The sequence below is a fragment of the Heterodontus francisci genome, chromosome 3 (genome assembly GCF_036365525.1).
Source record: "Heterodontus francisci isolate sHetFra1 chromosome 3, sHetFra1.hap1, whole genome shotgun sequence".
NCBI lineage: Eukaryota > Metazoa > Chordata > Chondrichthyes > Heterodontiformes > Heterodontidae > Heterodontus > Heterodontus francisci.
Window position 1 is genome coordinate 163,825,990 of NC_090373.1, and position 26,965 is coordinate 163,852,954.

The 26,965-nt window shown below is 44.5% G+C and overlaps 1 protein-coding gene across 11 annotated transcripts in view; it reads left to right on the top strand.

The window, feature by feature from the left end:
- LOC137363487 (uncharacterized) overlaps positions 1 to 26,965 on the top strand; it is a 296,432-nt gene that overhangs the window by 231,541 nt on the left and 37,926 nt on the right. For all 11 annotated transcript variants that reach the window (XM_068027298.1, XM_068027300.1, XM_068027301.1 and 8 more), the window contains one exon: positions 806 to 916. In XM_068027298.1, coding sequence (XP_067883399.1) covers positions 806 to 916 — 111 coding nt within the window. The remainder of the gene's footprint in view (positions 1 to 805; positions 917 to 26,965) is intronic.

Below are 26,965 nucleotides of genomic sequence, written 5' to 3' on the forward strand. Positions count from 1 at the left end.
GTCAGACCCTGGGTCTGCTCCTACTGCCAGGCAAAGGATCACTGTCCACTACCAGAGCTGTAAAGTAAACCTGAGCACCGAACTACTCAAACAAGAGAGGCACCTGCTGACCAGCTACCCATCAAACCCAAGCCCAATCCCAACCCTGGCCCCAAGGAGCAGAAGCTGCCAGTGGAAGGATGAGCAGGTCACCCTGAGGAACAAGCAGCTTCCTGTTGGTGGATGAGGAGGAGGAGATCCAGGTAAAGGAAGGGATTAGTGGGGGTGCATCCTGCACCAGTAAATCTACTCACCCACCTTCAAGTCTCACTGTGCACTAGTCGTCTTCTCCAATTTTCTTTCCCTGCACTTGTTAAAGACAGATCCGCTTTCCCATCGCAGTCACTATTGGCTGAAACATCTGCCCCCTTTTGGATGAAACCTAACCCATGTGTTCAAACATAAGAGGTGTGATGAGGATTGATGTTTCAGAAGAGCGATCAATATGGTAGAAAAAAAATAATGAGTTTTGAGCATTCTATCATGAGTGAGGCTACATTTTCCTTACAAATTGGTGTGTATACAGATAATTATATATTCCATTCACAATTTAGCAGTCTGGTCTAATTGGCAATATTTAATTCATAAATGACCAATTGTTACTATATTCTACTTGACTTCAAAGGAGAAATAGTTCATTTGTGACAAATACAATTTCATTTCAAATAACAATTTGTAAATTGAGGTTCAAAAATTTATGATCTGAATTGTATAGCATTTTGCAGTCTTTAACACAGACTATCTTAAACCAATTGACTTATTTCAGGTTTAAAAGACTACAGTGCTTTCCTGGCTCTTCACACTGTGTTGGACTTCTGGGAATCTGTGGGTTTGCAGAGAATACGAGGATATATCAAAGACCTTGTGTCCCAAGCTGGTGAGAGTTATTAGTATAATTACCTTTACCTGTCAGCACCAAAATCTGATTCTATGGTTACTTCTCAACTGATATCCAATTATACAGATTTAGGTTTCCACGTTGTACTATTAATCTGCTTAAATGTACAAGGCTTTGCTCGGTCACTGCTGACTCCTTTTTAAAAGACGTTCTCATCTCACCAGGTTTATCTGCTGCTCTTCTGAAGGTGCCTTGTCCAAGTCACCATTATCTATGTGTGAGCTGAGCAGGTCAGCAACTTTAAAGCAAAAAAGACAGGTTATGAAGGGTAGTTGTGAAGGATACATGCCTGAAATGTCATAACCTGTGTTTAAATTTTTTCTGATGTTGGCAGAACTGTGTATTTCGCATACTTTTTAAATTTCAATTTTCCAGCGTTTGCAGTTTTTCTTTCTGGATAGTAGTTAAGAGCAGGAACTTTGGTCAATTTTCTGTTCAGCAACAAGGGAGCACTGAGGTGTACTGTACGGCCCATATTGCTACCCAACCCAAGATTAGGATTACTGCTTTCGAACCACTTAATGCAGTCTTCCAATTAAATAATAAAAAATGGTGAACTTTGGTTGTCCTTAAATTCAAAGTGCAACTAATCAGCTCAAGTAAGGTTGAAAAATCAAGATTAGAGCTGTTTATTTACAGCTGCTACAGAGAGCAACAAAGTTCTGTTTGAACAATAAAGGTTCTGGTACTATAAGAGCGTAACATTTATTTGTTAACGTTAGACTGCTTTTGATATGAAAACTTAAATTTATAGGATCCACTTTTGCTCTTCTACAGCAAGTTGTATGTAAATATTTAAAGATATTCCTAATTCTGTCTCAATGGTAATGTATTAATAATACTCAAATTTCCTCTGTTTGCTTGTTAGCATCTTTATGCAAAGCTGCAGGTGCAAACTGGAGCTGGTATAGTGAGCACACTAGAGAAGAAATTTGTATGTGAAAGATGGGGATAATCAAAGGAGAGTCTCAGAATGGTTGAATAAAAATTATGAATGTCTTTAGAATTCCTAGTGGAAAGGATAACTCGGATAGTGGATAAATCTTTAAACTGCGGATGGGAGGGATCCAGTGAAAGTAACATAAGCCTGAAGATAAAAGAAATAGGAGATGAGAATAAAAGTCATACCAAGTTAAGATTAAGGGTAATATAAATAGTCAGGGAACAGATTCTATTGTAGAACATAGGTATAAAGGGACTGTTAGAAATAAAGTCAGAGGAACAATTAATAAAAACAAATTAAATTGCCTGTACAATAATGTGCACAGCATCCGAAACAAAACAGGAGAACTAAAGACAATAATTTGTAGCGAGGAAGCAGATGAAGTAGGGAGAACTGAAACATGTCCACATAAAGAACAGGACTGGCAGTTAAATATTGCAGGTTATAACATATTTAGAAAGGATAGGAAAAGAAGAAGGGGCAGTGGGGTAGCTGTACTAATTACAGATAATATAATGGCAGTAGAAAAAAAGGCATAACTAATAAAATAGAAATAAAATCCATATGGATTGAGATAAAGGATAAGAAAGGATCAATCACACTAAAAGGGGTATTCTACAGTCCACCTAATATTAGAAGGGAGATGGAGGAAGAAATATGTAACCAAATACCTGAAATGAATAAAAGACATAGAATAATAATCATGGGAGATTTAAACTATTGCCAAATAAGCTGGCAAGAAGAAGTATGGAAAGAGCAAAGTGGAATGGAATTTTTACAGAACTCCTTTCTTACCCAGTACATAAGAAGCTCAACAAGAGAGAAATCACTGCTGGATCTAGTAAAAGGAACAGATAAGAGAAGTAAGCAGAGGGGAAGATCTAGGTGATAACAAGCACAACATATTAAGGTTTAAGATGATGATTGAGAAAGACATAAGACAAAGATCAAAATAATAGATTGCGGGAATGAGATTGGAATAAAGAATGGTAAACTGGAAAAATATATTGACAAAGAGATAGAACAGAAGTGAGAAATATATAAAACATATAAAAGAGTTCAGGAGAAATATACCACTAAAAAGAAGAACATACAAACCAATAATGAAACTCCATGGATAAATAAAGAGATAAGGGCAAAATGAAACAAAAAGGCATACACTAGGTACATAGACAATAAAGGAGAGGATAGCAATAGGGAATACAAAGAGGTTAGGTAAGAGATAAAAACAAAATTAAGAAGAAAAAGAGAAACTGTGAAGTTAAGTTATCAAGAAATATAAAAAGCAATGTTATAGGATTCTACATACAAATAACAAATTGAAAATCAGGATAAGGATATGGCTACTATCGGATGCACAAGATAAACTCGCAGGTAATGACAGAAATATTGAATCATTATTTTGCCTTAGTCCTCACCAGGGAGATTGACATGGTGGTCCTGAAGAGATTAGAAGAGATTAAAAAAGAGACATTTGAGATTTGAAGGGGCAGATTATTGCTAAACTAGACATAAACTAGGAATTGATGCCTTTAAGGGGAAGCTCAATAATGACTTTAAAGGGAAGCTGGATAAATACATGAGGAAGAAAGGACTAAAATTAAATGCAGAAAAGGGTTAGAAGAAGAAGGGTTGAAGCATATACATGTGGAGCATAAGCACTGGCATAGACCCATTGAGCCAAATTTAAATTCCACTTAAATCTGTAATTCTAAAAAAGCTTAAAAGATGTCTCAACTCATTAGTAGTCTTTGCTAAGGCTGAAGGTTGCAGGAGATTAAGATGTGACTGGAACACACGATTAAAGGAAGAATACTGAGAGGTGTAGAGGAAGTGAGGGACCTTGGAGTGAATATCCACAGATCCCTGAAGGTAGCAGGACAGGTCGATAAGGTGGTTAAGAAGGCATATGGCATCCTTTCCTTTATTGGCCGAGGTATAGAATAGAAGAACAGGGAAATTATGCTGGAACTGTATTCTTCTTCTTTGGCCTCCTTATCTCGAGAGACAATGGATAAGCGCCTGGAGGTGGTCAGTGGTGTGTGGAGCAGCGCCTGGAGTGGCTATAAAGGCCAATTCTAGAGTGACAGGCTCTTCCACAGGTGCTGCAGAAAAATTTGTTTGTCGGGGCTGTTACACAGTTGGCTCTCCCCTTGCGCTTTTGTCTTTTTTCCTGCTAACTGCTAAGTCTCTTCGACTCGCCACACTTTAGCCCCGCCTTTATGGCTGTCCGCCAGCTCTGGCGAACGCTGGCAACTCACTCTCATGACTTGTGATCAATGTCACAGGACTTCATGTCGCGTTTGCAGACGTCTTTAAAGCGGAGACATGGACGGCCGGTGGGTCTGATACCAGTGGCGAGCTCGCTGTACAATGTGTCTTTGGGGATCCTGCCATCTTCCATGCGGCTCACATGGCCAAGCCATCTCAAGCGCCGCTGACTCAGTAGTGTGTATAAACTGGGGATGTTGGCCGCCTCGAGGACTTCTGTGTTGGAGATACAATCCTGCCACCTGATGCCAAGTATTCTCCGGAGGCAGCGAAGATGGAATGAATTGAGACGTCGCTCTTGGCTGACATACGTTGTCCAGGCCTCGCTGCCATAGAGCAAGGTACTGAGGACACAAGCTTGATACACTCGGACTTTTGTGTTCCGTGTCAGTGTGCCATTTTCCCACACTCTCTTGGCCAGTCTTAGCAGTGGAAGCCTTTCCCATGCGCTTGTTGATTTCTGCATCTAGAGACAGGTTACTGGTGATAGTTGAGCCTAGATAGGTGAACTCTTGAACCACCTCCAGAGCATGGTCGCCAATATTGATGGATGGAGCATTTCTGACGTCCTGCCCCATGATGTTCATTTTCTTGAGGCTGATGGTTAGGCCAAATTCATTGCAGGCAGCCGCAAACCTGTCGATGAGACTCTGCAGGGACTCTTCAGTGTGAGATGTTAAAGCAGCATCGTCAGCAAAGAGGAGTTCCCTGATGAGGACTTTTCGTACTTTGGACTTTGCTCTTAGACGGGCAAGGTTGAACAACCTGCCCCCTGATCTTGTGTGGAGGAAAATTCCTTCTTCAGAAGACTTGAACGCATGTGAAAGCAGCAGGGAGAAGAAAATCCCAAAAATGTGGGTGCGAGAACACAGCCCTGTTTCACACCACTCAGGATAGGAAAGGGGTCTGATGAGGAGCCGCCATGTTGAATTGTGCCTTTCATATTGTCATGGAATGAGGTGATGATACTTAGTAGCTTTGGTGGACATCCAATCTTTTCTAGCAGTCTGAAGAGACCACGTCTGCTGACGAGGTCAAAGGCTTTGGTGAGATCAATGAAAGCAATGTAGAGGGGCATCTGTTGTTCGAGGCATTTCTCCTGTATCTGACGAAGGGAGAACAGCATGTCAACGGTCGATCTCTCTGCACGAAAGCCACACTGTGCCTCAGGGTAGACGCGCTCGGCCAGCTTCTGGAGCCTGTTTAGAGCGACTCGAGCAAAGAATTTCCCCACTATGCTGAGCAGGGAGATTCCATGGTAGTTGTTGCAGTCACCGCGGTCACCTTTGTTTTTATAGAGGGTGATGATATTGGCATCGCGCATGTCCTGAGGTACTGCTCCCTCGTCCCAGCACAGGCATAGCAGTTCATGTAGTGCTGAGAGTATAGCAGGCTTGGCACTCTTGATTATTTCAGGGGTAATGCTGTCCTTCCCAGGGGCTTGTCCGCTGGCTAGAGAATCAATGGCATCACTGAGTTCCGATTTTGTTGGCTGTATGTCCAGCTCATCCATGACTGGTAGAGGCTGGGCTGCATTGAAGGCAGTCTCAGTGACAACATTCTCCCTGGAGTACAGTTCTAGGTAGTGCTAACCCAGCGGTCCATTTGTTTGCGTTGGTCAGTGATTATGTCCCCTGATTTAGATTTGAGGGGGGCAATCTTCTTGATGGTTGGCCCAAGAGCTCTTTTAATGCCATCATACATTCCTCTGATGTTTCCGGTGTCTGAGGCCAGCTGAATATGACTGCATAGGTGTTGCCAGTAGTCATTTGCGCAGCGCCTGGCTGTTCTTTGTGCAGTGCTTCTGGAAATCGTTGGTTAAGCCATAACTTGAGCACTGTGTGCAGTTCTGGTCACTTCATTACAGAAAGGATGTAATTGCACTAGAGAGGGTACAGAGGAGATTTACAAGGGTGTTGCCAGGACTGGAAAAATGCAGCTATGAGGAAAGATTGGATAGGCTGGGGTTGTTCTCCTTGGAACAGAGAAGACTGAGGGGAGATTTGATTGAAATGTACAAAATGGGAGGGGCCTGGATAGAGTGGAAGGGAAGGGTCTATTTATCTTAGCAGAGAGGTCAGTGACGAGGGAGCATAGATTTGAAGTGATTGGTAGAAAAGTTAGAGGGGAGATGAGGAAAGTATTTTTCACCCAGTGGGTGATAAGGGTCTGGAATTCACTGCCTGAAAGGGTTTTTTTTCTTTTCTTTTGGGCCTCCTTATCTCGAGAGACAATGGATACGCGCCTGGAGGTGGTCAGTGGTTTGTGAAGCAGCGCCTGGAGTGGCTATAAAGGCCAATTCTGGAGTGACAGGCTCTTCCACAGGTGCTGCAGAGAAATTTGTTTGTCGGGGCTGTTGCACAGTTGGCTCTCCCCTTGCGCCTCTGTCTTTTTTCCTGCCAACTACTAAGTCTCTTCGACCCGCCACAATTTAGCCCTGTCTTTATGGCTGCCCGCCAGCTCTGGCGAATGCTGGCAACTGACTCCCACGACTTGTGATCAATGTCACACGATTTCATGTCGCGTTTGCAGACGTCTTTATAGCAGAGACATGGACGGCCGGTGGGTCTGATACCAGTGGCGAGCTCGCTGTACAATGTGTCTTTGGGGATCCTGCCATCTTCCATGCGGCTCACATGGCCAAGCCATCTCAAGCGCCGCTGACTCAGTAGTGTGTATAAGCTGGGGGTGTTGGCCGCTTCAAGGACTTCTGTGTTGGAGATATAGTCCTGCCACCTGATGCCAAGTATTCTCCGAAGGCAGTGAAGATGGAATGAATTGAGACGTCGCTCTTGGCTGGCATACGTTGTCCAGGCCTCGCTGCCGTAGAGCAAGGTACTGAGGACACAGGCCTGATACACTCGGACTTTTGTGTGAAAGGGTAGTAGAGGCAGAAACCCTCATCTCATTTAAAAGGTGTCTGGATGTGCACCTCAAGTGCCTTAACCTGCAAGGCTATGGACCAAATGCTGGAAGGTGGAATTAGGTTGGATGGCTCGTTTTTTGGCCGGCACAGTCACAATTGGCCAAGTGGCCTCTTTCTGTGCCGTAAACTATGTAATGTGTATTGTGTAATGAGAGAGGGATAATTGACAATCTAGTTGTGCGAGACTCCTTGGGGATGAGCGGCCATAATATGATAGAATTTGTCATCAAGATGGAGAGTGAAGTAGTTGATTCTGAGACTAGGGTCCTGAATAGTAATAAAGGAAACTACGAAGGTATGAAGCACGAGTTGGCTAAGATGGATTGGGAAACGTTACTTAAAGAGATGATGGTGGATAGGCAATGGCAAACATTCAAAGAGCGCATGGAAGAACTGCAACAATTGTTTATTCCTGTCTGGCACAAAAGGAAAATGGGAAAGGTAGCCAAACCATGACTTACAAGGGAAATTAGAGATAGCATTAGATCCAAGGAAGAGGCATACAAATTTGCCAGAAAAAACAACAGACCTGAGGATTGGGAGCAGTTTAGAATTCAGCAAAGGAGGACCAAGGGATTGATTAAGAAGGGGAAAATAGAGTACAAGTGTAAGCTTGCGGGGAACATAAAAACTGACTGTAAAAATTTCTATAGGTATGTGTAAAGAAAAACGATTGGTGAAAACAAATGTAGGTCCCTTACAGTCAGAAACAGGGGAATTTATTATGGGGAACAAAGAAATGGCTGACCAGCTAAATGCGTACTTTGATTCTGTCTTCACAAAGGAGGACACAAATACACAAATATCATACCAGAAATGTTGGGGAACACAGGGTTTAGTGAGAGGGAGGAACTGAAGGAAATCAGTATTAGTAGAGAAATGGTGTTGGGGAAATTGATGGATTTGAAGGCCAAGAAATCCCCAGGGCCTGATAATCTACATCCCAGAGTACTTAAGGAAGTGGCCCTAGAAATAGTGGATGCATTGGTGGTCATCTTCCAAGATTCTATAGACACTGGAACAGTTCCTACAGATTGGAGGGTAGCTAATGTAACCCCACTATTTAAAAAGGGAGGTAGAGAGAAAACAGGGAATTATAGACCAGTCAGCCTGACGTCGGTAGTAGGGAAAATTCTAGAGTCCATTATCAAAGATTTTATAGCAGAGCACTTGGAGAACAGCGGTAGAATCGAACAGTTAGCATGGATTTACGAAAGGGAAATCATGCTTGACAAATCTACTAGAACTCTTCAAGGATGTAACTAGTAGAGTTGATGAGGGACAGCCAGTGGATGTGATTTATTTGGACTTTCAGAAGGCTTTCGACAAAGTCCCACACAAGAGATTAGCATGTAAAATTAAAACGCATGGGATTGGGGGTAGTGTATTGCGATGGATGGAAAATTGGTTGACAGACATGAAACAAAGAGTAGGAATAAACGGGGCTTTTTCCGAATGGCAGGCAGTGACTAGTGGAGTACCGCAGGGATCGGTGCTAGGGCCCCAGCTATTCACAATATATATTAATGATTTAGATGAAGGAACTGAATGTGATATCTCCAAATTTGCAGATGACACAAAACTGGGTGGGAGGTGAGTTGTGAAGAGGATACAGAGAGGCTTCAGGGTGACTTGGACAAGTTGAGTGAGTGGGCAAATGCATGGCAGATGCAGTATAATGTGGATAAATGTGAGGTTCTCCACTTTGGTAGCAAAAACAGGAAGGCAGATTATTTCTGAACGGCTATAAACTGAGAGAGGTGAATATGCAACGAGACCTGGGTGTTCTCATACACAAGTCGCTGAAGGTAAGCATGCAGGTGCAACAGGCGGTAAAAAAGACAAATGGTATGTTGGCCTTCATAGCGAGAGGATTCGAGTACAGGAGCAAGGATGTCTTGCTGTAATTATACAGGGCCTTGATGAGGCCACACCTGGAATATTGTGTGCAGTTTTGGTCTCCTTATCTGAGGTACGATGTTCTTGCTATCGAGGGAGTGCAGCAAAGGTTTACTAGACTGATTCCTGGGATGGCGGGACTGACGTATGAGGAGAGATTGAGTCGGTTCGGATTATATTGGCTGGAGGTCAGAAGAGTGAGGGGGGATCTCATAGAAACCTATAAAATTCTAACATGACTTGACAGGGTAGATGCAGGAAGGATGTTCTCAATGGTGGGGGAGTCCAGAACCAGGGGTCATAGTCTAAGGATACGGGGTAAACCTTTCAGGACTGAGATGAGGAGAAATTACTTCACCAGAGAGTGGTGAGCCTGTGAAATTCACTACCACAGAAAGCAGTTGAGGCCAAAAGATTGTATGTTTTCAAGAGGGAGTTAGATCTAGTTCTTGGGGTGAAAGGGATCAAAGGATATGGGGGAAAGTGGGAACAGGTTACTGAGTTGGATGATCAGCCATGATCATAATGAATGGCGGAGCAGGCTCGAAGGGCCGAATGGCCTACTCCTGCTCCTATTTTCTATGTTTCTATATTATGTTTCTAAACTTTCTGTGGTTTCTATGATTTCTGTGACAGATAAAAGTAAAGGGAATGGAAGCCTTGTGCTGGCTTCAGGCTGCAAGTGACTTGCTCTGTCACTTAGGCCAGTCCCTAAGGTACATATTACTAGCAGCTGTCCTTTCAGCAGATGGTACATCTATTGGTTCTGCTGGCCTGGATACTGTGAAGAAATTTCTCCACGAAGTCTAACAATGGTTAATGACATCTTTTGTGCAGCGAATCTGGTTTTGCTGGCTGATAATCACATAGGTATGCCTTTTTCATTCAACACTGAATAAAACATGATATGCTGTTAATTGGGGCGCTCTGAAGAATCTTCCAACCACAATGATCAGTCAGGCTATTGAGCATTTTGACACATTTAAAGCTCGCGCCTCTATCTGTTCTAATTGTGAGCCAAAGTTAGATCTGGTCATCTCTGTAGAACAACAGCAACTTCCATTTATGTTGAAGAGAAAAAGAAAGACTTGCATTTATGTAGCGCTTTTCATAACCTCAGGACATCGAAAGCGCTTTACAGCCAACAAAATATATTCTTGAATTGTAGTCACTGTTGGGGTATATGAACTAGGGGTCACAGGCTCAGAATAAGGGGCTGGCCTTTCAGCACTGAGATGAGGAGAAATTTCTTCACTCAAAGGGTTGTGAATGTTTGGAATTCTCTACTCCAGAGAGCTGCGAATGCTCAGTTGTTGTGTATATTCAAGACAGAGATCGATAGATGTTTGGGTACGAAGGGAATTAAGGGATATGGGGATCATGCGGGAACGTGTTGAGGTAGAAGATCAGTCATGATTTTATTGAAGGGCCATATGGCTTACTCCTGCGCCTGTGTCTTATGTTTTTATGTTATTAGGAAATTTAGCAGCCAATTTGCGCACAACAAGGTCCAACAAACAGTAATTTAATAATGACCAGGATAATCTGTTTTCACGTGTTGATTGAGGGATAAGTATTGGCTAGGACACCTGGCAGAACTCCACTGCTCTTGTCTGAACTAGTGCCATGGAATAGGGTCTTTTACGTGCACCCGAGAGCTCAGCCGAGGACATGCGATGACTTTAACATCCCAAGGTGCTTCACAAAATAAGCATGTGGAAATCAGACACTGAACCAAGCAAGAAGAGACTAGGACCTGGATTCTCCTTTCATTGGCAGTGAGACAGAACTTCTGCCCACCAACTTGACTCCATCGCTGACCTGTTGTGTTTTCCTCTGCTGTTCTTAAACAGTCATATGGAGTGGTTTATGAGCAATAACACCACATCTCATGGGGTTATCGTTGCTGAGATGGAGGGAAATAGAGTGGTGCTGAAGTGTTTGAAATGCTGCAGCTAACTAAAGGGGTTACATGACTTTTTCCAGAGCAGGAGATGCAGACAGAGAAAGCAGCAGTCTCAAGGGAATCAGTAGTAGGACGTGCTCCCAGATTCTCAGATACAAAAGAGGGCACTTCAGGTCGTTTTAAAGAATGTCGCTGAAACAGTCAGTGTAATCTCCACTGCCTCAAGAACAGCCACACAGTGAAGGAAGAGGTTCAATGGCCTCACAATGGTGACCAATGTAAGTCGGGGCACTGTTCCTAATGCATATCAACAATGGAGGCATCACTCACCTCCTTACTTCTCATGTTCTTTCTATGTCATGCAAAGCGAAGCTCTAGGAACAGTGAAAAGCAATTTTAACTCTCAACCATTCTACGAATCACATTGCCTCCCAGAAGGTTCTGCTAGTCTTGAAAGATATTTGATGTAAAGGGATAAATGCGCTTGCAGCTCTCATCATCACAGGATACGTGCACTATTAGAAGCAGCCATGCCACTCTATTCCTTTAAACTACTCTCCCTGCAAAAGAAAAGACTGCATAACCAGAGCCAGAAAAATAAAACTGGTGGATGAACACCACTATTGAAAATCCTGGGGTAGATTTTAATTTGGGCCACCTAGTGTAACTGGGAACGTGGCAGCCCACCCAGTTTATGCCAAAGCTCTGGCCATTGCCATCTTCTAAAGAGGGGTTTCTCTATGTATCTGGAACGCCCAGCAGTCTCAGGCGGTAGGCTGTTTTAGTCTACAAATTGGCGTCTGGTGATGTTTATAGGATCTCCAACTGCAATTATGAAAGAAAATTGGGCAGGACGTACGCTGGGTATTGGGTGGTACAGCAAAAGAAGCACTGAAAAGGTTGCTTTAAAATTGTTTTTCTGGTTCCAAGCTCCACAAAAATAATGTGGGCTGTTGGCATGAGCCCACCTTCCCCCCCCCCCCCCCTCCAAATTGATGCCCCAACTCCTACATTCCTGTCAGTTGGGTCGGCCTCTGTGTTACCTGAGCTGACAAGCTTTAGCAGCTGCCTGATGGTACATACAGCTCTCCAGCAGCTTTGTAATGAGGCCTGGCCCTCAAGATGGACTGGGCCACCTGCTGGCAGGATCAAGCTACTGGCCAGCATGCTCTGCTGGTTGACCACCTAGCAGTAAAGGTCTAGCCTCCTAAATCTGTACAGAAAGGAACCTATATAGGTTTGAGGCAGAGCAGACAAGCTTGTGAAAGATAGCAAGGTTGCAGGCAATGTAGCAGCATAAGGTTGACAAAGGGTGAGCAGGGTTACCCCCAATTTTAACTCTGGGAAGGATTTGTGTGGGTATAGCACAAGATGGACAGCGAAGCAACTGGATTGTGGCAGTGTGAGGCTTGGGAAATGGAGGAGTCTGCAACATTGTCTGATGGGTATAATTCTGTAAGTATGACTAGTCTGTGGGACGTTACCTCCCCATATATTAGTGAGAGGGACTTTGCAGGATAAACTGGGCAGGGTGTGCCTTCACCGTATCCTGATTCAGTGCCGAGGTTGCAGCTGAGCGATTTGTTTTATTCTTATTATTCTTTTTGGGGTTTTGATGCAACTGAGTGGCCTGCTAGACCACTTCAGAGGGCAGTTAAGAGTCAATCATGATGCTGTAGGACTGAGAGTACATAAAGGTCAGACCAGATAAGAATGGCAGGTTTCCTTCCCTAAAAGGACATTAGTGAACCAGTTTGATTTTTGCGACAATCTGACAGTTCCTGGTAATTTTTACTGGTGCCAGATTTTTATTTCCATATTCTTAAAATTGAATTCAACCTCACAAGTTGCCATGGCAATTCATATTCTCTGGATTATTAGTCCAGACCTCTGCAGTACTAGTTCAGTAACTGCGCTTTTGTACCATGAAATTGATAACTTTCAGCAGTTCTGTCTGAGCTGCTCAAAAAAATCTTTGCCTCAGTAAAGTTCCAAGCATGTTTTCAGTTCACATTAATTGGACATTTTGGCCCTGAGAATGATTGTTTATGTCGTTTCCCTGGAGGGTTGTTTTGTCTCCTGCCAGAGTTTTGGCAGGGCAATGGGAAAATTGCCATGGAACTTCAAGGCCTTTATCTTGTTTCCCAGAAATGCATGTTGTAAGTTGTTATAGCTGCATTTGTAGATGTCTTTTACCTGTGGAGCTCTTCCTTTGTTGGTTTAGCCTCATCCATTTGTAAGCATTTTGATTGTCAGTGAATTCCAATTTAATGTTTTCACTTCCACCACTGAAAATTTAGCATTATCATTTCATTGATAGCTGCGTGAAATTTTGGGCAGGTTTTTCCCACAGGCTTTGGGACCCTGACATCGGGACCAAATAGGAGTCCTGTGCCTACATTTGCCAAGAGCAAGACCTGCTCAGCCATCTTCCCTGAGGCTGCCTCCTAACTGGCTGCCTCCACGCTCGCTGTCCTATTAAGGATGGGAAGCGGGTTCCCGATGCTGCTGGTCCAATCAGAGGGCCGCAGGTCTAGAGTCTCAGCAGCCCCATCAGGAGAGTTGAGCACTGCTGAGGCAGGTCAGAGACTGCAAGGATACCGCGAAATAGGGGCGCCCTCAGATAAGAAAATTTATATGTTCATGGGGGCCAAGCTTTTTTCCCAAAAATATACTATATTCATAAAAATCTGGAGAAAAAAAATTACAAAACCGTTCCAAGTTGACATTCCAAAAAGTGCAAAAGAAATCAGTTTCCTTCAATACAGAACATGAGTTGCCTCACAACCCTTCCATTCCATTTTACATGCAATGTACATTTGCATTACACAGCAAAACCATATTTTGGTGCATACAGCCTGAGGGGTTTTACACAGGTTCCAGCCCCTCGGTATACTATGGTGGGAGGACCTTACATAGAAACAAAGAAAATAGGAGCAGGAGTAGACCATTCGGCCTTTCGAGCCTGCTCCGCCATTCATTATGATCATGGCTGATCATCCAACTCAGTAACCTGTTCCCGCTTTCCCCCCATATCCTTTGATTCCTTTCGCCCCAAGAGCTATATCTAACTCCTTCTTGAAAACATACAATGTTTTGGCCTCAACTGCTTTCTGTGGTAGTGAATTTCACAGGCTCACCACTCTCTGGGTGAAGAAATTTCTCCCCATCTCAGTCCTGAAAGGTTTACCCCATATCCTTAGACTATGACCCCTGGTTCTGGACTCCCCCACCATCAGGAACATCCTTCCTGCATCTACCCTGTCAAGTCCTGTTAGAATTTTATAGGTTTCTATGAGATCCCCCCCCCCTCACTCTTCTGAACTCCAGCGAATATAATCCTCATACGTCAGTCCCGCCATCCCAGGAATCAGTCTGATAAACCGTCGCTGTACTCCCTCGATAGCAAGAACATCCTTCCTCAGATAAGGAGACCAAAACTGCACACAGTATTCCAGGTGTGGCCTCACCAAGGCCCTGTATAATTGCAGCAAGACATCCCTGCTCCTGTACTCAAATCCTCTCGCTATGAAGGCCAACATACCATTTGCCTTTTTTACCGCCTGTTGCACCTGCATACTAACCTTCAGCGACTGTTGTATGAAAACACCCAGGTCTCGTTGCATATTCCCCTCTCTCAGTTTATTGCCGTTCAGAAATAATCTGCCTTCCTGTTTTTGCTACCAAAGTGGAGAACCTCACATTTATCCACATTATACTGCGTCTGCCATGCATTTGCCCACTCACTCAACTTGTCCAAATCACCCTGAAGCCTCTCTGCATCCTCCTCACAACTCACCCTCCCACCCAGTTTTGTGTCCTCTGCAAATTTGGAGATATTACATTTAGTTCCCTTATCTAAATCATTAATATATATTGTGAATAGCTGTGGTCCTAGCACCGATCCCTGTGGTACCCCAATAGTCACTGCCTGCCATTCAGAAAAAGACCCGTTTATTCCTACTCTTTGTTTCCTGTCTGCCAACCAATTTTCTATCCATCGCAATACACTACCCCTAGTCCCATGTGCTTTAATTTTACATGCTAATCTCTTATGTGGGCCTTTGTCAAAAGCATTCTTACACCATGGTCTTTCCCCATTGAGCCTTTGCGGCATCTGTCCCAATCTTTAGTGCGTCCCTTGGAATGTGCCAGTCTGCAACGCTCAGTCATAGACAACTCTTTGCACTGGAAGACCAGCAAGTTTCAGGCAGACCAAAGAGCGTCTTTCACCAAGTTGATGGTCCTGCAGCAGCAGTTGATGTTTATCTCGGTGTGCGTCCCTGGAACAGCCCGTAGAGTGACGGCCAAGCTGGGTTTTTTTTTATTTCCAAAATATACTTTATTCATAAATATCTGTAAAAAATACATTACCAAACAGTTTCAAACAGCACCGAGTCAAAAAATACGATCAGTGCAAAGGAGATCAGTTTCCTTCAATACAATCATGAGTTTCCTCACAACCCTTCCATTTCATTTATCATGCCATATGCATTTTTACATTTTACAGCAAACGAAAATTTTCCCGATACAGTTCGAGGGGTTTTCCATGGATCCAGCCCCTCCGTTCAGCTTGGTGGGGGGACCTTACACAGTGGTCTTTCCCCATTGAGCCTTTGCTGCGGCTGCCCCAAGCTTTAGTGCGTCTCTCAGCATGTAGTCCTGGACCTTGGAATGTGCCAGTCTACAACATTCGGTCATGGACAACTCTTTGCGCTGGAAGACCAGCAAGTTTCGGGCAGACCAAAGGGTGTCTTTCACCGAATTGATGATCCTCCAGCAGCAGTTGATGTTTATCTCGGTGTGTGTCCCTGGGAACAGCCCGTAGAGCACAGACTCCTGTGTTACAGAGCTGCTTGGGATGAACCTCGACAAAAACCACTGCATCTCTTTCCACACCTGCTTTGCAAAGACACATTCCAGAAGGAGGTGGGCAACCGTCTCTTCCCCACCACGAGGGCATTGTGCGGAGGGGGTGAGACTTCGGGCGTGCAGGAAGGATCTGATGGGGAGGCTCTTCTCACCACCAGCCAAGCTACATCTTGGTGCTTGTTTGAAAGTTCTGGTGATGAGGCATTCCGCCAAATGACTTTGGCGGTCTGCTCGGGGAACCATCCGACAGGATCCACCGTCTCCCTTTCCTATAGGGCCTTGAGGACATTCCATGCAGACCACTGCCTGATGGATCGGTGGTCAAAGGTGTTTTTCCGCAGAAACTGCTCCACGAAGGATAGGTGGCACGGCACAGTCCAACTTGATGGAGCGTTCCGCGGCAATGTGACCAGGCCCATCCTTCGCAACACCGGGAACAGATAGAACCTCAGCATATAGTGACACTTGGAGTTTGCGTACTTGAGGTCTACACACAGCTTGATGCAGCCGCACATGAAGGTAGTCATCAGGATGAGGGCGATGTTGGGTACATTTTTCCCGCCCTTATCCAGAGGTTTGAACATCATGTCCCTCGGGACCCGGTCCATTTTGGATCCTCAGATGAAGCAGAAAATGGCTCGGGTGACCGCCACAGCGCAGGAGTGGGGTATGGGCCAGACCTGCGCCACATACAGCAACAAAGTGAGTGCCTCGCACCTGATGACCAGGTTCTTACACACAATGGAGAGAGATCGCTGCCCCCACATGCTCAGCCTGTGTTGTACCTTGGATACTCGCTCCTCCCAGGTTTTGGTGCACGCCCCGGCCCTTCCGAACCATATCCCCAGCACCTTCAGGTAGTCTGACCTGATGGTGAAGGGGACAAAAGATCGGTCAGCCCAGTTCCCAAAGAACATGGCCTCGCTCTTGCCGTGGTTAACTTTAGCTCCCGAGGCCAGTTCGAACTGGTCGCAGATGCGCATCAGTCTGCGCACAGACAGCGGATCCGAGTAGAAGACGGCGACATCCCATGTACAGGGAGGTTTTAACCTGAGTGCCCCCACTGCCTGGGATTGTCACCCCTCTTATGCTCGCATCCTTCCTAATAGACTCAGCAAAGGGTTCAATACAGCAAACAAACAAGACCGGGGAGAGAGGACAGCACTGTCTGACTTCAGATTGGATCGGGAAACTTTCTATTCCCACCCATTGATTGAGACTGTGCTACTGATTTTTGTGCAGAGCAGTTTGATCCAATTGCAGATTCCCTCCCCAAACCCCATTTTAGAAAGCACATCATGTAGGTGTGCGATATCCCGTCAAAAGCCTTCTCCTGGTCCAGGCTGATGAGGCAGGTGTCCACCCTCCTGTCCTGTACATAGGCAATCGTATCCCTGAGTAGCGCGAGACTATCGGAGATTTTCCTGCCAGGTACAGTACAGGTCTGATCAGGGTGGATCACCAACTCCAGAGCAGACTTGACTCGACTGGCTATGACTTTGGACAGAATCTTGTAGTCAACATTAAGCAGTGAGATGGGCTGCCAATTTCTGATTATGGCCCTCTCCCCCTTCCGCTTGTAGATGAGGGTGATGATGCCTTTCCTCATGGATTCTGACATGCTGCCGGCCAGGAGCATACTCTCGTATACTTCCAGCAGGTCCGGGCCATTTTCCTGGCACGCTCTTGCCTCCAATTCAGCCCTCATGATCTGTCACTAGAGCGCTTTGGTCTGTAATTCGGAAGGCAACGTCTTTGTGTCTCTGTAAATAGTAGCAAATTATAGAAATGGCAAATAATGGGCTGGGTTTTATGTGCCATCAGAAGGTGAGTTTTCTGGCAGGGAAGTGGAGAATTGGCACAGATTTGTCCGCCACAAACCTGATGCCGTAATGCCAGGTTCCGATTTTCTCGAGGTGGCAAAGTTCCTTTGAAGCGACGGGATTGTAGTTTAAATATATTAAATACTGTTTTGCATACATTCATATAAAATCTTCAGGAATCCTACCAGGCATTTGCAATCTTCTGCATGACGTGCGGCACTCACATGCTTTCATTTTCCCGTCTTTGAAAAACTGGCACCACTGAGGCAGGAGTCTGTAAAGGTTAGGTAAATTATGCATTGTTATCTTCATGCATTTTTTTCAGCATCGGACATTGCCACTGCAGATGTGAGGGAAGGGGGGAGCTCTGCAAATGGGTACTGTGGTGGGGGTAGGGTGGTGGAAGAGGGAACTCTGCAAGTGGGTACTGTGGGGTGGGGGATGGGGAACTCTGCAAGTAGGTACAGTGGGGGGGTGAAGGGAGATCACTGCAAGTGGGTACTGTGGGTGGCACGGGAAGGGGAGGGTTGAACTCTGCAATCTGACATCAGAAGATGCCGTAAATGGCGTCAACAATGCCGCCCCCACCACATGATGGGGGGGACGACCGCGTCATTTAGTTCACAGAATCGCAGAATTGTGACAGTACGGAAGGAGGCCATTTGGCCCATCATGTCTGCACCGGTTCTCCGAAAGAGCAGTTAACCTAGTGCCTGCCTTTTCCGAGTAGCCCTGCACTTTCTTCCTTCTCAGATAACAATCCAATTCCCTCTTAAATGCCTCGATTGAATCTGCCTCCACCACATTCTCAGGCAGTGCATTCCAGATCCTAGCCACTCACTGCATGAAAAAGCTTTTCCACATGTCGCTATTGCTTCTTTTGCCAAATACCTTAAATATGTGCCCTCTTGTTCTCGATCTCTCCACCAATGGGAACAGTTTTTTCCCTACCTGCCCGGTGCCAGGGTTTGGGACATCTGCTCAGGGCTGGAGAGGAACTTACAGTGGGAGGGGTAGGATCTAGTTGTCGTGGTCCATATGGGTACCTAAGACATAGATAGGACTAGGAAGGAGGTTCAGCATAGGGAGTATGAGCAGCTAGGGACTAAATTAAAAAGCAGAACCTCAAAGATAATAATATTTGGATTATCATCTGAGCTACGAGCAAATTGGCCTAGGGTAAATAAGATTAGGGAAATGAATGCATGGCTCAAAGACTGGTGTGGTTGAAATGGGTTTTGATTCATGGGGCACTGGCACCAGTACTGGGGAAGTCGGAACTGTACCATTGGGACGGTCTTCACCTGAACCATGCTGGGACCAGTGTTCTGGCGAGTTGTATAACTAGGGCAGTAGGGAGAGCTTTAAACTAAATAATGGGGGGAAGCGATCATGTGAGAGGTGACGCAGTAAATTAAAGGGAAACAGCGACGTAATAGAGCAGGGTAGCGATTTGGATAATGATAACCAGAGTGTGGCAGGAAGGAACAGAGCATACAAACATAAGACTAAATCAGCAGATAAGGCCAAAGATTGCAGAAATGGTTAAAAAGACAGAGTTAAAGGCTCTAATGCATGCAACATTCATAACAAAATGGATGAATTGTTAGCACAGATAGAAATAAATATGTATGACCGAAGCCACTACAGAGACATGGTTGTAAGGTGACCAGGGCTGGGACCTGAATATTGAAGACAAAAAGACAAGAAACTAAGAGAAGGTGATGGGGTAGCTTTGTTAATTAAGGATGTCATTAGTACAGTAGCAAGAGATGACTTTAGCTGGGAAGAGCAAGATGTAGAATCAGTTTGGGTCGAGATAAGAAATAGGAAAGGTAAGAGGTCACTTGTAGGAGTAGTTTATAGGCCCCCTAACAGTTGCTACACTGTAGAACAGAGCACACAGGAAGAAATAAATGGGGCATGTAAGAAAGGTACTGCAAAAGTCATGAGTGACTTTAATCTGCATGTAGATTGGGCAAAGGTAGCCTGGAAAATGAATTCATAGTGTATTCGGGACAATTTCTTGGGGCAGTATGTTCTAGAGCCAACTAGGGAGCAGGCTATTCTAGACCTTTGTGCAATGAGACAGGATTAATCAATAATCGTATGGTAAAGGAGCCTGTAGGCAACAGCGATCATAACATTATAGAATTTCACGTTCAGTTTGAAGGGGAGAAATGTGGGTCTAAGTCTAGTGTTTTAAACCTAAATAAAGGTAATTACAAGGGCATGAAGGCAGAGTTGGCTAAAGTGGACTGGGAAACTAGGTTAAAAGGTAGGACAGTAGAAATGCAGTGGCAGACTTTTAAGGAGATATTTAATAACTCTCAGCAAAGATTTATCCCTGTGAGAAAGAAAGACTCTTTGAGAAGGATGCATCATCTGTGGCTAAATAAGGAAGTTAAAGATAGTATCAAATTAAAAGAAGCACTACAAATCCTCAAATATTAGTGGTACGTCAGAAGATTGGACAGATTTTAAGAACCAGCAAAGAATGACGAAAAAAATAAAGAAGGAGAAAGTACAGTATGAGAGAAAACTAGCTAGGAATATTAAAACAGTTAGTAAGAGTTTCTACAAGTATTTAAATAGGAAAAGAGTAACTAAAGCTAGTGTTGGTCCTCTAGAGAGTTAGTCTGGGGAATTGATAATGGAAAACAAGGAAATGGTGAAGGAATTGAGCAGGTATTTTAGTTCTGTTTTCACTGTAGAAGACTTAGAAAACGTCCCAAAGGCGTATTAGCATGGATAAAGGACTGGTTAGCCAACAGGAAGCAAAGAGTAGGGATAAATGGGTCTTTTTCGGGTTGGCAAGCGTTAACTAGTGGAATGCTGCAAGAATCAGTGCTGGGGCCTCAACTATTTACAATTTATATCAATGACTTGGATGAAGGGACTGAATGTATGGTAGCTAAATTTGCCGATGACACTGAGACAGGAAGGAAAGTAAGTTGTTAAGAGGAGGTAAACAGTCTGCAAAAAGATATAGATAGTTTAAGTGAGTGGGCAAAAATTTGGCAGATGGAGTATAATGTGGGAAAATGTGAACTTGTCCACTTTGGCAGAAAGAATAGAAAAGCTGTATACTATTTAAATGGAGAGAGATTGCAGAACTCGGTGGTACAGAGGGATCTGGGTGTCCTGGTGCATCACAAAAGGTTAGTATGCAGGTACAGCAAGTAATTAGGAAGGCAAATGGAATGTTGGCATTTATTGCAAGGGGAATCAAGTATAAAAGTAGGGAATAAAATCAAAGCAAAATACTGCAGATGCTGGAAATCTGAAATAAAAACAAGAAATGCTGGAAATACTCAGCAGATCTGGCAGCATCTGTGGAGAGAGAAGCAGAGTTAATGTTTCAGGTCAGTGACCGTTCATCAGAACTGACCTGAAACGTTAACTCTGCTTCTCTTTCCACAGATGCTGCCAGACCTGCTAAATATTTCTGGCACTTTTTGTTTTAATTTCACATTTCCAGCATCTGCAGTATTTTGCTTTTATGTTTAGCACAAGACTCTTGAGGTCACTTTCAGCTTTATTCATAGCTATTTCAATGCCATTCATGAAGTAAGCATGTCTATTTTTCCTTCCCATGCACAACACTTTATGCTTTTTAGTTTTAAATTTCATCTGCCATTGTTCTGCCTGCTTAGATATTTGGTCCAACTCATCCTGTAATCCTGAGCTCTTCCTACAGTTCCACTGACCTTGCCATTTCAGAAGCTGACTGAATTCTCACAAGCTCTATGGCTTGTCTTCGAAATGGATGAGGATTAGAATATAGGGTGCCCCTTGTAGTGGTCTGCTGTTGGTGGTTATTGTGTGCTATTTCACCTGTAAAAAGAGAAACTAAATGAGAATAAGGCTAGCAGATGAGTGTTGCGTGCCAGGTGACATGGAGATATAGAGTTTAAGGCTATTGAAGTGGAGAAAAGAGGTTTTCAGGTAGTGCATGCTAGTTTTGGTGTGAGGGGAGTAGCCATAGTGCAAGTTTTGGAATTAGAGCTACCCTAAACCTTTGTTCTAAACCATAGTGCAGTGTGAATGGTTGGTTGTGGAAGTGTTGGCTTAAGAGGTTGAAAACTGCTGATGCCCATGGCAAGGAAGAAATAGAGAGAGTGCCCAGTGCTAGCCCAGTGAAGTTGTTGAAATTTTACCAGCAATGTTCTACAGTCCTGAGGGGTGATCTGGTCGAGGTGATGCACATTTCCTGGCCATGCAAATTTGGGTCAGACTCTTTGGCTTGGAATGGTGGTTGACGGGTTTTCATTCTGTGCTGCATTTAAGCCAGTGGTGGACCTCCAGGAATTTGAAGCCAATATATAAAAACTTTGGGTTCTGGGAATAAAGCAGCAAGTTCTGTTACTGAAATAGTTATAATTCAGTCAGAGAAAAAGCTGCAGCTCATCTCAGTAAATTCCATTCCTAATGATGTTTAGCAAGCCCCACTTCAGAAACTTGAGCACATAACATTCCATGCAGTCATGTTGGAGGTACCATCTTTCAGATGGGACGTTAAATCAAGACCCCAATTTCTTTTACTAATGGACATAAAATATCCCATGGCAGTATCTGAAGAAGAACAGGAGCGTTCTCCTTGTCTCCTGACCAAAATTTATCCCTCAATCAATGCTACTAAAACACATTATCTGGTTATTTGTATCATTACGCATCCATGACACTGCCCTGCGCAAATAACTGCTGTGTTTTCCTACATGCAACAGTGACTATGGGCTAGGTTTTGTATGGCCCCATGGGGTGGGATCAGAGGTGGAGGGGGGTGGCATGGGGTATTGCGACGAGTGGCCAGAGTTCAGAGGGCCCACCGCCTCCCTGTCATAAGCGATCTTCTTGGGGGCGGGATTTGCCAATGACGGCCTTCCTGCCCGGAGGCCAATCGTGGCCCTTAAGTGGCCTATAAATGGTCAATTAAGGGCCTTTTCCCGCCACCACTGGGATCTTACCAGCAGCGGGGAGAGGGCCTCTACCACGTGGGAAGGATGCCTTGTAACAGCTGGCTTGGGGAGGGAGGGGTTCCCTCTTCTGTGGGCAATTTGTGGCCCATGGAGGACCCCCACCAGGAAACAATTCAACCCCTGCACCCCACCTCCCCCTGGACTGCAAAACCATCCCCTAGCAACACCTCTGCCCCTCGCCAGGGCCTTACAGACTGGCACCGGTGACCTCGGCTCACCTACCTCTTTTCCAGGATTCCAGCACTGAGCCTGGGTCCAAGGCCTCTACAGTATTGGCAATGGCCATGGCTCTTGTTGGCACTCCCGATACTGCTGAGCTGCCGGCCCTCTGATTGGCTAACAACTCATGGAGGTGGGATCCCTCTTTAAAGGCACGGGGATCCCGCCTCCTGAAACTTTGATTTAAAAAGACTAGAGGATCGCTCTGGGGGGGTGGGGGGGGGGGGGCTGCAAAATCGCAGAAGTGGCGTTACCCTATGCCTTTTCAGCCCAGCAAGGACCCCGCCTCCAGCACAAAATCCAGCCCAATATTTCAAAACTACTTCATTAGCTACAAAGCACTTTGGGATATTCCAAAATCCTGGAAAGCACTTAATAAGTGCAAGTTATTTCCTTTAAGATGCCTGTCTGACAATTTATGCAGCATAGTGAAATAAATTAACAGCAGGAGGTATTTTGTAAGTTAATGAAGAACTTCAGGGGAATATGCTCAGTTGTAACTGCCTTGTGAGATATTGATTGGATATTAGACCTGGTTGTATTTAGGCATTCCTTATTCCTTCAGGGGGTTAACCAGAGGTTACTCATTTAACCATAAGAAATACTACCAAATGAAACTGCAGTATTATCAGCCTCAAGTGCATAAAAATTGTGATGATCATTCCAAGACAATGATAAAAATCATGAGATTTTTAGATTGCTAAGCTCTCATTATCTTCTTTCTTTTTAAATGCTTTTAATAATTGTCCATTTCTCTTGATACGATATTTTACACAGATTTTTTATGATAATTTTTTTCTCTATCTTGCTGGTTCTTGGAACTAGCATGCTTCTGACCAACGGTTAGCAATGCTGAGGGGAAGGAAGAAGAGAAGGAAGAAAAATATCAGCGATAGAGTGGAAAGACAAAGATAAAGAAGATAACAAAAAGAGAGGAAATGAATGATACACTGCAAAAAGAAAAAGAATTATCAATAGAGGAGGAAATAGATAGCAAAGAAAGAGAAGTAAAACTACAATGAGAAGTAAGACTGAAGTTGCAGAAAGAAGCTACCATTTTGGTGTATGTGCAATTGTGTTTGCCACCTACCAGTTCATGGAAACCCAACAGAAAGGAATGGTAAGCTCACTATCATATTTGTCTTTTCAGCTTATCTCAAGGGAAGCAGAGCCAGCTGAGTGGGTACAAGCACAACTCAAGTAACATTATTGTTCTGTGTTTTTCTTAAAATACTCTCCAGTGGTGTTAGGTGCAAAATATCTTTATTTTTGTGATTTTATTGTGCTCTGTGTTTGACAAAGAAACAATGGCATCAATCGCTCCTGTAAGTGGTCTGAGCAGTTTATTTTTGTGGATGTAACAACTTGCATTTTTAGAGCGCCTTTAGCAGGAGCAATATCAAACAGAATTTAATGCTGAGCCACGTAAGAACATATTAGGGCAGATGGTCAAAAGCTCAGTCAAAGATTTAAGTTTTAAGGAATGCTTTAAGGAAGGAAAAACAGGTAGAGAGGTGGAGAGATTTAGGGAGGAAATGCCAAACTTCGGGCCTTGGAAACTGAAGGCACAGCTGCCAATCGTTGAGTGATTAAAATTGGGAATACTCAAGAAGCCAGAATTGGAGGAGTGCAATATCTCAGAGAGATGTAACAGCCTTGCCATAAATCTGCTTACAAATGGTGTAGCTGCTTCATCAATTACCTTTCCTCCATTGTAAGGTCAGAAGTGGGGCTGTTCACTGATGATTATACTGTGTTCAGTACCATTCACAATTCCTTGCATGCAGCAAGACCTGGATAATGTTCAGGCTTGGACTGATAAGTGGCAAGTATCATTCATGTCACACAAGTGCCAAGCAATGACCATCTCCAACAAGAGAGCGTCTAACCACCTCCCCTTGTCATTCAATGTCATTACCATTGCTGAATCCCCCACTGTCAACATCCTTTTGGGGGTGGCAGGTGGTTCACAATAAATGAGAAATTCAACTGACCAGCCACCGAAGTGCAATAGATACTCATGCAGTCAAGTATCTATTCTCTGGCGAGTGGTTCATCTTTTGACTCCCCAAAGCTTCTCCACCACCTACGAGGCACAGGTCAGGTGTGTGATGGAATACTCCCCACTTGCCTGGATGTCTGGAGCTGCAACAACACTTTTAAGAACCTCAAAACTATCCAGGGCAAAGCGATATATTTCCAAGTTAGGATGGTTTGTGGCTTGGAGGGGAACAAAGCAGTTCGATTGATCAACAGCCCTTCTACTTCCTTAAATACCCACTCCCTCCACCACCAGTACATCGTGGCTGCAGCGTGTACCATCCACATGATGAACTGCAAAAACTCAGCAAGGTTTCTTCAACAGCACCTCCCAAACCCGTGACCTCAACCACCTAAAAGGACAAGGGCAGCAGATGCATGGGAACACCGCCACCTGCAAGTTCCCCTCCAAGCCACAAACCATCCTAACTTGGAAATATATCGCTGTTCCTTCATTGTCACTGGGTTGAAATCCTGGAACTCCCTCCCTAACAACACTGTGAGTGTACCTGCACAACAGGACTGCTAGGTTCAAGAAGGGCATTTAGGGATGGGAATAAATACGATTCCCACACACCAAGAATTCATTTTAAAAAGTACCGCTTGTGGCCCGATCTAATATTAATTTCTTTTACACCAGTCTCTTTAAAGGTAGACCAAGCAAACACGTGGTGAGAAACTGAGATATAGATTGTTAAGGTGCTTTATTTCACAATAAGTTGAAAATACAGAACAGCCGTTGTGACCATTTTTATTTAATTCAAACTGTACAACTTATTTTCGAGTAATAATACAAAATCAGAAACATGACATGCTGGCACACAATAGTAGCTTGTCTTGAGAAATAAAATGGCTTCTAACCTCTTCAGTCTTGATGCATGTCTTACCCCAGAGGAACACTACAACAATAGCTGGCTTCATAGGTGATTAAAGGCTCAAAATAGCTGCCAATGCCACTTTTGTCCCTGACATGCAACGGTTGTACTCTAGAGCTGCCCTCGGTAGCTAGTATTCAGGCAATTTCCCCAGCAATATGACTGAAATCAGATATCACCATGTAGGGAGCACCAGACATGAATATCGGAGAATCGTGCCACTGCTTCATCAGTGTCAGAAACAATGGGCTGAATTTTCAGGGGACCTTGATATCCTACTGCTGGGGCCCTATATGGGGAAATGACCCCACTCCAGTGGGCAGTGGGACCCTGGGATAGCATCTTGCTGGCGGTGGCCAATTAAGACGCCACTACCAAGGCTGCCGTCCAATTTAGGATGGCGGCCTGCTCCCTAGCAGTGACAATTGCTGTGGCTACATAACCAGGGAGAGGGCACCTCAATGGCAGGTTGTCCTCGAAGAGGTGAGTTGGTTGAGGGAAGCCAGGGCCAGGCAGGCAGGCCACGGTGACCGAGGGGTGAGGTAGGGGGTCATGGTGCACCAATGGTGCCATTGCCGTGGGGGCAGCTGCTGCAACTAGGGATCCCCTCAGTGCCCATTAAGGAGGGCCCTAGTCCTGGAACCCAAAGAGAGGTCGCCAGGTTTACTTGGCAGTCTCCCCATGCGGCGGTGGGCCTCCCAAGGTGGGCAAAATGCCCACAGAGGCAGGAAGTGGCCCTTAGTTTGCCACTTAAGTGGCTTAATTGACCGCTCAGTGAGTGGTCGCACCAGCAAGGTTCCTGCCAATGGCAATATGCATTGGCGATAGGAAGAGTTCGACACCCTTCTTGATGCCTTCCCCTGAAATGTTGCCAGCCCTCCTGCCTCACAACCTGTCTCCAATGGGCTGGGAGAATTCCTCCCAATATTTTAAATTGTGAAACAATTCAAATAAGAAAACTTTGTTCTGTTGCTAATCTGTAGCTTTACTTTGAAAAGGGAAAAACTGATGGGTTTGACACAGCCAAACAAGGTCTTGCATGCCATCTTTCTAGAATTGTAACTTCTTGCTGAGGGCAGTTGGGAGATGAATTCAAACTGGATAATGCTGCTTTTTGTCCTTGAGCCAGAAGCAGTCACTATCTACTGCTGCAAACATTCTTTCTTCTTTTGTAACCAGATGAAATTGTGGCCCACATGCTCTTGCATTATTTGAGTTTTATGATCGCATGTTGACATCTGTTAAGAGTGAGTCATAAACGATGCAAGTGTACCT